The 11379-nt window shown below is 34.9% G+C and overlaps 2 protein-coding genes across 2 annotated transcripts; one reads left to right on the forward strand and one right to left on the reverse strand.

Annotated features, from left to right (window-relative positions):
• On the reverse strand, positions 2223–4355 carry LOC105171871. Its single transcript, XM_011093124.2, has 2 exons — positions 3620–4355; positions 2223–3171 (listed from the first exon to the last, which is right to left on the reverse strand). The coding sequence occupies exons 1-2, from the start codon at positions 4199–4201 to the stop codon at positions 2599–2601; spliced, it is 1155 nt and encodes a 384-aa protein (XP_011091426.1). The 5' UTR covers positions 4202–4355; the 3' UTR covers positions 2223–2598.
• LOC105174296 (flap endonuclease GEN-like 1) lies at positions 7085–11379 on the forward strand (the record flags this gene model as incomplete). Its single annotated transcript, XM_011096352.2, is given in 7 exon segments — positions 7085–7422; positions 7778–7954; positions 8766–8936; positions 9937–10118; positions 10231–10474; positions 10654–10783; positions 11101–11379. Coding segments are annotated over 7 exon segments (1378 nt in total), but the record flags the coding sequence as incomplete, so codon positions are not given.

Genomic DNA, 11379 nt, shown 5'->3' on the forward strand with positions numbered 1-11379 from the left:
GCTCTTCCTGGGTGGATTAAAAAGCAAAAAAAGAGCTCCCTCTTCAAGTACTGAGAGATGGGCTTTGCATGTGCTTCAAATCAAAGTTCGTAGGAGTGATTTTCAATGCAATAGCATGTTGACTTTTGGAGTTCGTAGGATGAAGAACAGAGAAAGCAAAAACTGAGGTGGTGGGCATATGAGTTTTAAGGAAAACGTATCGGTGCCACTACGGCACTACGTTAACAAGAAAAAAAGAAAAAAAGAATAATCGCTTGTAATTGTATGTATTACTTTATATATTCTGTATGTACATGTGTTCATTAAAGAATCAGAGAGAGAGAGGGAGAGAGAGCGGGTTTTAGAGAGAAGATGAAGAGTTTTCAGTATTTTAAGCAGAGGGAGAGGAAGCGAGAGAGAGAGAGAGAGAGAGAGAGATGTTTAGCAAAATGAGGAGGATATTCAGAATAACAGGGATTGATTAGCGGTATCTTAACTAATTTGGTAAGTAATTAATTAATTTTACTTTAGATAATATGATAATCGCATGCAAGCGACACCACTGCATGAACCGTGGGGCTGAAGGGGCCCACCAAGGATCTTCCCAAGGTGATTGATGATGGGTGGCATGTCACGTGAGTTGCATGTGGAGTAATTTTTCTATTTTTAGTTGGACTTTTATAGAAAAAGTAATAAATTTAGGTGCAAAAGTTGATTCTTTTTTATTTTTCAGGGTTGTTGGTTTTCCTTGTTCATTTTCTTTTCGTAGATAATAAATTTAATTTTATTTTTTTAAAAATAAAGAAAATAATAAATTTAAATGAGTGTAGTATACACAATCTATGAATAGACTATTTTGAATGCATGTGATCCAAACAATATTAATGTGCCCTAAATTGCACTCTTCCTCCAATTAGAGTCTTGGATTAGGGCAACCATCACTTCTTCATTTCCGAGCCGAAAATTATATTGACATTTTTTTAAATTAAATCAAAATATATAAATATTTTTTATTTTTTTTATAAAATTAGAGCTACACTTATGAGATTATAATATTCATAGGCTTAGCAAAGCATAAACAAACACCTATTGAAAAATATTAAACTAAGGCCCCTCAAGTAATTCTGCAAAAAAATTTTAGGATGTGTTAATATAATTTATTTCAAATTTTATATGTGTTTCAAAACAATTTTAAAACAGACTTACGTTCATCGTCATCAATTATCTTGACAAAAAATTAAATTTGAATCATTAATGTTTTGACATTTTATCATTCGATCAGAAACGTTGGTGATGCTGGACTTATTTAACTAATGCCCATTTGAATACTTAAAATAAAATTATGCATTCAAGAATTTACACATGATAATATATATATATATTATGGGTCGTGGTACATCCAGCAGGCAAGCAGACGTTCTTGGTCCTTGATCGTGGCACTATTTAGCGGACAAGGCAGCTGGCAGTCTTGAAAGTTGGCAATGCAGTGCATGGTGCTATACTCTTAAGTTTCAATTCTCTTTTTATGTTTAGGTAAGCTGTAATTGTGCAGGCACAAGTGAAAATCCCTACACTTCTCCACGTGAACTTCTTTTGTCCAACAACTGAATAACCATATTTGTTTGCTTCCCATTTCGGGCGATTTGGTTGAATTTGTATATAACACCCTATTTGATGTTGTCTATATGAATTTGTATTACATAATTTTGAATTATTGAATTAATATATATATATATATATATAATATGATATTATGCGTAGTTTAACGATTGATAGCTTATGTGGGTACAAATTTACATAGATAACATCACGATATCCTACTATGTCCACCTCGCAAAATCAAGAATGAAGTTGCTATTAATGCAAAAAGCGTAACCTTATTGCTTATATGTGATGATTCTCAAGTTAGAATTAAATACGATTTACCCCGTAAAATTTAGAAATTCTCTATAAAAAAAAGAAGATACAAAAAACTTGCCTATGATTTGAAAAAAATCACACTACCAATATTCTAATATCAACTTCTACGCCAATGTTATATTGGTTTAATTTGAGTTAGGTTTGAAATAATGACTATTTAGTTAATTTGTTAATTCCGTACAAACTTTATTATAAATAAAAATCACACCACAAGCCCTATTTAATTGTTGAGCAAGATCGTAATTAAAGAAAATAATGAACACCACAAACTGCAAAGCCTAAACTTCAACTCAAAATTGAACTGGACAAGACCAGAATGGGCGATAAACATAAAGTATATATTATCAAAATTGCTTCCCATTTCTCATTTCTCATAGCTTACTGGATTTGACACATGCCCATATAAAATTGTATCCATTAAGCACCCAATGTATCCAGGCAGCCCAAACCACACATACTCTATACATGACTTGGTCCAAGCTCCAATCTCAATTTGATCTACCATTTCTTGCTCATATATCTCCATCCACCAACATTACTAGCCCATCAATTAAGCTTGTTGGAAAACCCGAATTGGGGTTGATCCACTATCACCCCATCCAATCCTAGGCCGTCCGGGGATCCTAAGATCAATGTTGTGTTGATGTCACATGATTATCAAGCACATTTATGCAATTTTAGGCATCTTGTGTCCGATTTTCATTTGCAGAGAAAGTCGGCCAAAAGCTCGTTTATTAAATCATCCAACACCTTAACTTGTAATTCTAGGGACATCTCTTCTTGCTCTTGTTCAAACTTGTTCCAACACACTCCCTTCTCCATGTCCCTAACATAGGCCATCCTCTTGTCCTTGACCTCCCACTCATACGACTCATCGTATTCTCCATTCATCCATGTTTTTGCAGTCTTCACAATCTCGGAATCAAACTCAACATCATTAAACTTTCCCTTTGAAGAAAGTTCGTGCATGAAAAAATCCAATATTGTCAAACACTCCTCCCGATTTTTGTTGTTTTCGTCGATGAGATGGCTCAGCAACTGCTTGGCCTGTTCTTCGGCTGCATTTGCTCTCTCAGAAACCGTAATTTCTTCCTTAAAACTAAGTTTTCTTGTGAGTTTTGGTTCTTGAATCGGCTTTCTTGTGAGCATAGCTTCAAGATTGGCGAGAGTTGGATGAGAAGGGGAGAGGAATTCTTCAACTTGTCGGAATGGAGAATCAAGAACTGAAACTGGGCTTTGCTGCTCCATTTCTTCAAACATTGACCAATCCCCCTGTACATACAAAAATATCCATATTAATTGTAATTTTTTTCACCATTATTATTGTTAGGGATAATTCGATTTGCATTACTCACCTATGGTCTAGACAAATTATTTCTATTTTTTATGTAATTATAAAAATCACAATTTAATAATAAAAGAATAGGGATAATTTGTGCAATATTGTTGACTTTTTGAGGGTTTGTATGATTTATGTTTTTTTGGTGAGTCTATATATATTTTTTTAAAATGTAGAAATAATTTTTATAAATACTATAAGATGTAATTATTATTTATTATTCTATAATTTTATTTTTTATAAATAAAAAATTATTTTGGTATGGTCTACCAGCAGACAGTAACAGCTTAAAATATATATACAACTAACAGACAAACCCATGAATATAAAATTATTGTCAATCAATAATGACAAGAAAAGAAAAAAACAATAGTAATTTACCTTGACTTTCCTATCAGCTGGCTGGCCAAGAAAACACTTTTTACCCAAAAACTGTTCAGTTTCACCGCCCCACGGCGGTAATTCCTCCGCTGTAAAATCACTTTCACACCAACTGGACCTCTGGCTGCATGAAGTGGTGGTGCCGGTGGTGCTCCGACCAGGGGACGAGGGAACATCCAACGGCACAGGGTCGTCCTCCACCAAGTCCCTAAACGATTTCCATCGTAAGATGTCCTTGACTTTGACTTTGATTTCCGGCAAATCGGAGATGTCGACGTTCCTATCCCTACTCTTGGGAGATTTTCTTGAAATGCTCCGAGGTAAAACCAACGGAGATCTGACGGAACCAAACTGGAACAACTTAACGACATTAATGACCTTGTGGATGGCTGAGATTGTTGTCGCCGCCGCCTTCTTCGACCGGCTTCTGATTAATACGCCGGAGAGCTTGTCTGGATGTGAAGAAATTAGCATTCTTGAATTCCTAGGGTTGATTGGAAAACCATTATATGATGTGTGTGCATCGTCTCTGAGGAAATCTTTGAGCATCATGGGCCGGGTTTCGCATGAAAGCAAAGCCATGATTCTGGTTAGGTTCTGACGACAGGTTTGGTCTCAATTTCTTGATGTTAGAAAAGTGAATGAAAACAGCTGTGATGATTGGTAGAGACGATCGATGTTTGAGTTTTGAGATGGTGGTGAATTACACAATTTATAGAAGAGAAGGAACAATGTATGTGGAGAAAATGACAAAACACACGTAGAAGCATGGATGCTTCTAAGTAGTGTATATTTAATACTAGGATGGATGCATGGAGAAATATTATTGTAATAATTTTATGTTATTTGTTTGTTCAACTATGTCGGAGAAGAAATTAAGATTTTCTAGATTATTCTCATCCAATTTATATTTAATTCTACGTACTAATTACTAATACAATTAATAAATTCGATATGCGTCTCACATCAATCAATACATAACAGATTAAAAATTCTGCGCGATTTATAAATTCAAACTAAAGTTACATAAGATTTACCTTAAAAAGCTAGGGACAGTATATACCTTATGTTACGGCACTGAATTACATCGCTGATTTGAATTATAATGTAAAATGAATCAAATGGGTTAGATCGGATGGAAAGAGGGACAGAAGTTTGGTAGGTACTTAGTGCATTATTGGATGAAGTTTGTTGGTCATACATAGATCGGTCAGTTATTTGTCCTTTAGTTCCAGTGGATTAACAGATAATCACTATGTTTATGGATTGATTTAGGTGTTTGTCGGGATGTTTAGTGAACGATGGGGACATGACTGGAACTACAAATTAACGGGAGATGGAGGACCAAACTTTAATTAAGATTAGTTTAAGTGACTGATTAGTATTTGTCGGGGAAGAGGAAATGCTGACTTAAGTTTACCCTGATTATTTTATTAGTTAATTAGGTAATTACATGTATAATTATATAAATTAATATATTTTGGCAAGGTAGGTACAAGGTAGCTAGTGGTCAAGATTGACATGCCTATCAAACATTTTGGTGCTGTGGCATTGTAATAAAACTTTATCAATTAAGACCGACAAATTTAAATATTCAAAAGTACAATTATTAAGGTGCATGAACTTATTATAAACTGGAACTAAACATTTTACCCTGAATTGAACGTGTGTGCAATTAATACTACAAACACTTCATAAGACATTCACTATCTTACAATAATTTAATTAGAATCCACACCACGCGACGTGATTCATAAATTACTCTTACATAAATTATTAATTAGAAGTAGTGGATAATTCTGACATATTAAATGACGAAATACAACACATAATATGGGTAATTTCTTAAAGACCGTTCATAGCCTAATACTGTGGGCGCTAGATTCACAATTTTTAATTTGGTTTCCAATGGTTTGTTCCAAATTCGAGTGTGTATGAATTTATAATAAATAACCGATCGATGTTAAATTTGTGATTCACGTAAAATTGTATAATTGAAAAAATTTATAAGTAATTGTACTCCATTCCCGGCCCACTTCATATATTTCAGAATTACATCATGATGTGTGTATATATATGTATATATGCTCATAAACGAAATACAAAAATAATGATAATAAAAAATATTATGCCTTTTTATTTATTTATTGTGATGGATATTAGTTAATTAATAATCATCCTTATTTTTTACTAATAGAAGAAAAAGAAAATGGGAAACAAAGAGATTTACATAAATATGTGGTTGAGGGATGGGAGGGCTGTGGGGGTGTTGGAACGGAGTACGAATGGTGTTGATGGAGATACGTTAAAGTTTGTGCAATCAGATGGATTCGCGTATATGGGGAAAGATCAAAGTTTTATTTCTTGTCTACTTGATTTCCTACCAATGCTCTGTGATTGCATACGTGGCTCACGACTATTGGAGCGGCGCACGTGCAGTTGCCTAAGGTTATTTTTGGATGTAAAAATGAAGAGAAGCAGCTTGGTGTGTGTGTGTGTGTGAGAGAGAGAGAGATCGGGAATGGATCCTATGTTTTTATTTTGTGGGTTTCATCATCATCATCATCATCATCATCATCATCATATACAGATTAATATTGTGCATTCCGGTCGTCGTCGTGCCCTCACGCCCACACTTATTCACACCATCATTATATTAAAATATATTCTTTTTTTTTAAATATGTTTTTGCTGTATTTTCCAATAACCAACGCACAAACAAACATAATATAGAATAATTAAATTAAAATTACATAAGGGGTAGTTATTTATTTGTGTGGTAAAATTTGAACACGAACCTCAAAGCGTCCTACTTGGAACGTTTTGCAACTTTAATCATTAAATTAAAACTTAAATAAGTTTACATTTACACCCATAATTCATTGTTTATTTGAAATAGCTAAAAAATATTTTGAAATATTACATTCTTTTTAACATAATACAATGTCAAATTTAAAATTATTATGTCGAACAATGTATAAAAACATTAAGTAGCCACCTATTTTTACCTTATATTATATATTAAAGATGAATATTCCTTAGTTTTACTTCATTTTGAGAAAACTATGCATTTATAAAATTTTAAACTATTACTAATTATGTATTATAGGATATAAATTAAGTTTAATTATACTTAGATTTTTTTTATAAATATAAAATCATATTTTCTCCAAAAAAAAATTAAAATTATACTTACAATCCTCCAAAAATTCATTATTTACACATGATCTCCTTTCATTATGATTTGAATAAAAAATACTGACGTACAAAAAAATTTATATAAATTTTTTTATTTTACTCATTTTTAACATTATGGTGTAATAATTTTATATTTATAAGGAATTGGACCGGGTCGTGTAAAATACAAGGCTTAGGCCCAAATTGAAAGGCCCATGTCAATCACAACGGTTACTTGCCTTATATAGGTAAAAACAATTATCAGAGAATTAAACCTCTCCTCCCAAAATTTCGGCACTTTTACTTTTCTTCTCCTCTGTTACATCAACTGTGAAAGTGAAAACCCCATGGTGGTGGTCATGGTCATGGTGTGATCCTTCACGTTCAGTAGTTTCTAAGAGGACGGACCCTCTTTTCCTGCTCCTATCGCGATGGGTGTAGGAGGGCACTTTTGGGATTTGCTCAAACCTCATGCCCGCTTCGAAGGATTCAATTTCTTGAGGAACAAAACGGTTGCAGTGGACCTGTCGTATTGGATTGTGCAGCAGGAGACCGCCATTAAAGGCTACACTAGAAACCCCCACATTCGTCTAACCTTCTTCCGAACAATTAATCTTTTCTCTAAGGTACAACTGCTGTGCTCTCTTTTCGCTTGATTCTGAGGTACAAGGCTCTTATGCGTGTATCAGTGTTTTCAAGTTCTCTTACCTTTTTCTTTTTTGGCCTTTTCCGGTGGAAAATTTATATGCTTGAGTCTTGAAATTCAAGTGGGTTTTTGCATTTGATTTTTTTATCTCGTTTTTTGAGTGGGAGCTATACTTAAGTTTACAGGATAACTCATAATGATCTCAAAGCATAAGTACTCAAGAACTTTTTAGTACTTCTTTAATGTATATTGGAAGTAAATTATGTTTGTAGGATATTGTTAATTTTTTATAGCAATGGGAATGAGGTTCATGATATTGGCCATTGAGTGTGCAGTTTGGAGCATACCCAGTTTTTGTAGTTGATGGGACTCCGTCGCCATTAAAGTCTCAGGCAAGGATAGTGCGGTTTTTCAGATCATCAGGTATTGATTTATCAAATTTGCCAGAGGCAGAGGAGGGTGTCTCAGTCGAAAGGAACAGGGCATTTATGAGATGTGTTGAAGAATGTATGGTGAGTTGAGTTCAAAGAACTTCATTCTGAAAGCCATATTTACTGGGCTGCGGACTTCTATGTTTCTGATGCCAGTCTGCAGCATTATATTACTCGAGAAGTTGATACTCTGTTCTTATCTATGTTAACATTTTCTAGAGAGCAGAAGTTTGACAATTTAGTGATTTGTACTTCTGCTACCGAGTAGTGTTAGGTTTATATGCCAGTTGTGAATTTAATTTTTATCATCTCTCTTTATTGAGGTGCAATTGGGCACTGCATCACATTTCACTCTCTTACGAATGTACTGGTACTAGATGATATTGCCAGTATTCCAGGGTCATCCTCTGCCATCTTAGAGGTCATCATTATGCTGAATGGGGGGTCAAGAGACGCATATATTATGCAGAAACTATCATTTTTTGGTTGTACGCCATGTGTCGTCTATGAAGTGCAACAACTGTGTGTTGATTCACATGCTAAATCTATATTTCTTGTAATTTTATGCTAAGTTGAAACGGGTGAAATACTCCTTCAGCAAGTTTTATCATTTGAGGATCAACACATAGCCGGCAATGGTTTTTTATAAGTTTCTTTGGATGTAAATAAGTTTTGGGGAACATGTTGTCTTAATAAAGTTTAGCTTGCTTAAATTACTAACTTTAGGTGACATTATTCTTGATTTGGTATTCATTGAAAAGTATCTTAAGACTAATAAAGTCGGAGCAACTTGATGCTTTCTGATGTTACAAGTTTACGCTTATAACTCATGATAGGTTGCCTTTTAGGTCTTTAAGACTTGTTTTATTAGTTCCTTATTGCTTTCTGACAGGAATTGCTTGAACTCCTTGGAATGCCTGTTCTAAAAGCAAAAGGCGAAGCAGAAGCCCTTTGTGCAGAGTTAAACAGAGAAGGACGTGTTGATGCTTGCATTACAGCTGACAGTGATGCATTTCTTTATGGTGCCCAATGTGTGATCAAGCGAATCCAGCCGAACTCGAAAGTGAGTGCTCCCATTATGTTTATAGAGTGAACTGCACAGAACTGTATTATGTACATCAGGTGGAGGATAGAGAATTAAACAGCTTTTGTTTGCAATTAACTTACACTTGAATAGGATCCTAAAAATTTTGAAAGAGAGAATTAAACAGCTTCAGGCTTTTTCTTTCACTTGAACATGAGTTTTCTGATCTATAGAATGAACGAAATGAATTCATAATTTGAGTAAAATTTTGTGTGAGCTTAATCCAGCTTAATCTTCAAATTTGACTCATATATATCAAATGCTTATTGAGTTGAGTGTGCGGTTTGAGGGAGAGATCTTGTGACAGCTGGCAGATCTTAAAACAAACTGCAGCTGAGCAAGAGCCATTACAAGATTGACTTGTCCATGCCAACTTCTACTTCTGTCCTATAGAAAATTAGCTTGAGTGTTGTTGAGTTCTAATTCTAGAATTTTGTGGGTTTGTTATGTCCATCTATGCTTGTATGTATGCCCCTGTTCCCTCTAATCTTTCTTTCACATCTATGTTGTGCTAGTCCATTCACCTACTGTAGTTGTTGCTCACGTTTTAATTTCATACCGGGAAAAGTGAAGTCGATCTGGAATTGATTGGCTGGTTTAACTATTCTGTTAAAAGCATAATACTGGTGCTCAACCTCGTCGGATTTGTTGAGCAATTTCTCGTTAAAATATCATCTCGTGGAACTTCTGCTGACAAGAAGGCAAGTGATGGGAGCAGGAAAATGGGAAAAAAAAAAAAATCTTTGGGAATGCGAACGAAGTTATACGATACAGATGATGGAAGAGTCTTTTTGCGTTTTACAAGTTGAATTTGTCTACTATGTGCTCTGATTTATCCTAATTTTCATTTTGTTACTAGATACCAGGTTGATATGGTTACATGTGTTTTAATAGTTTCTGATATATTTTTATTTGTTCTTTGCTCAAGTAGAGATACTAAATTCACCTACATTGATGTAACCAACTTTAACTTGAGCAGGAACCATTTGAGTGCTACCATATATCTGATATTGAGGCTGGTCTTGGACTTAAAAGAAAGCACTTGATAGCTGTTTCTTTGTTGGTTGGAAACGACCATGATTTAAATGGTATAACAGGGATCGGGCTTGACACTGCAGTTCGCTTTGTCAAAACTTTTAGCGAAAATGAAATATTGGAAAGGTTCGTCTTTGCTCTCTCAAGCTTGTCCATTGTGTACTCGTCCATAGGCCATTGGAAATGTCAGTCTTCTAATCACCTGTAGTTTTTGATAATGTACCATATGCCTGCTCAGGTTGCATGAAATAGCCAGAGAAGACCCAGTAGTCCAAGGGAATGATGATTCTGTAGGTAAAGCTGTATGCAGTTCTGCTGAGAAATCACCTAAGCCAAAGTGTCCTCATTGTTCCCATTGTGGTCATCCAGGCAACAAGAAAGCCCATTTCCAGTTTTCTTGTGAATATTGTAATTCGACCGCCGGCCAGAGCTGCTGGCAAAAACCCGTGGGGTTTAAATGTTATTGCTCATCATGTGACTTGGTAGGCCTTTGCTAAGCTTTGTTGTCTTTTTTTTTTGTGTGTGCGTGTGTGCGTGTGCCTGTGCGTGTGGTAGCTTTTTTTTTTTGTCTTAGTTTGCGCTTTTTCCACTTTTTCTTTGGATTTTCAATTTACCTTTTCTGACCACTTGTTCTTAATCTTGGCGTGGGTTTTGATGCCAGGACAGGAAAGAAAAAGAAAAGAAGAAAAATAAAACTTGGCAAATTACAGTTTGCCGAAAGATTGCATCGCAGCAAAATTTCCCAAATGAAGAAATTATACAGATGTACCTGAGAAACAATCGCGGGATTGGTAAGTCTGCTACAACTTTTATTCATATGTCATCATTATACTACACCAAATCAATCACATTTTGTGGAAAGAAATAAGGATGGAATTGCTGATGTTGTTTGGATGATCCTTGCTCTTGCTTTTATCAGCTGGCATAAAGAGCGCTATGCAACTACTATTTTTACCTTTTTGTTATCTTAGATTTCACATCACATCATGATATTATTCTCTTGTTCTTTCCACAACATATTTGTTCTCCTTTTCACAAACTTTTTTGTTCTGTTATTATAACAGCACTTTTGCGCGACTACCTTTTAATCTAATTTGTTTTGTACCAGATGACGACCCATATATAGGATGGGCAAACCCGCAGACAGAGATGCTGATCGATTACCTTGCTTATAAGCAGCATTGGGAGCCATCTTATTGTAGACAAAGATTACTTCCATTGTTATCAACTATATATTTGAGACATATGGCCTCAAGTCCAACAAATGATTTGTTATACGGGCAATATGAGTTTCACAGTATTCAGCGCGTTAAAATAAGATATGGGCATGAATTCTATGTTGTCAACTGGAAGAAAGCTGCTAGTGTTTGCACGGATGCTGTGTGTA

Source organism: Sesamum indicum, linkage group LG1, assembly GCF_000512975.1.
Source record: "Sesamum indicum cultivar Zhongzhi No. 13 linkage group LG1, S_indicum_v1.0, whole genome shotgun sequence".
Classification (NCBI taxonomy): domain Eukaryota; kingdom Viridiplantae; phylum Streptophyta; class Magnoliopsida; order Lamiales; family Pedaliaceae; genus Sesamum; species Sesamum indicum.

Bases quoted from the DNA above. Each gene is read 5' to 3' on its own strand.
- LOC105171871 (XM_011093124.2), bottom strand. From the start codon at position 4,201: ATGGCTTTGCTTTCATGCGAAACCCGGCCCATGATGCTCAAAGATTTC. The intron at 3,172-3,619 runs GTAAATTACTAT...TTGTATGTACAG, and splicing joins CAGCTGATAGGAAAGTCAAG to GGGGATTGGTCAATGTTTGA.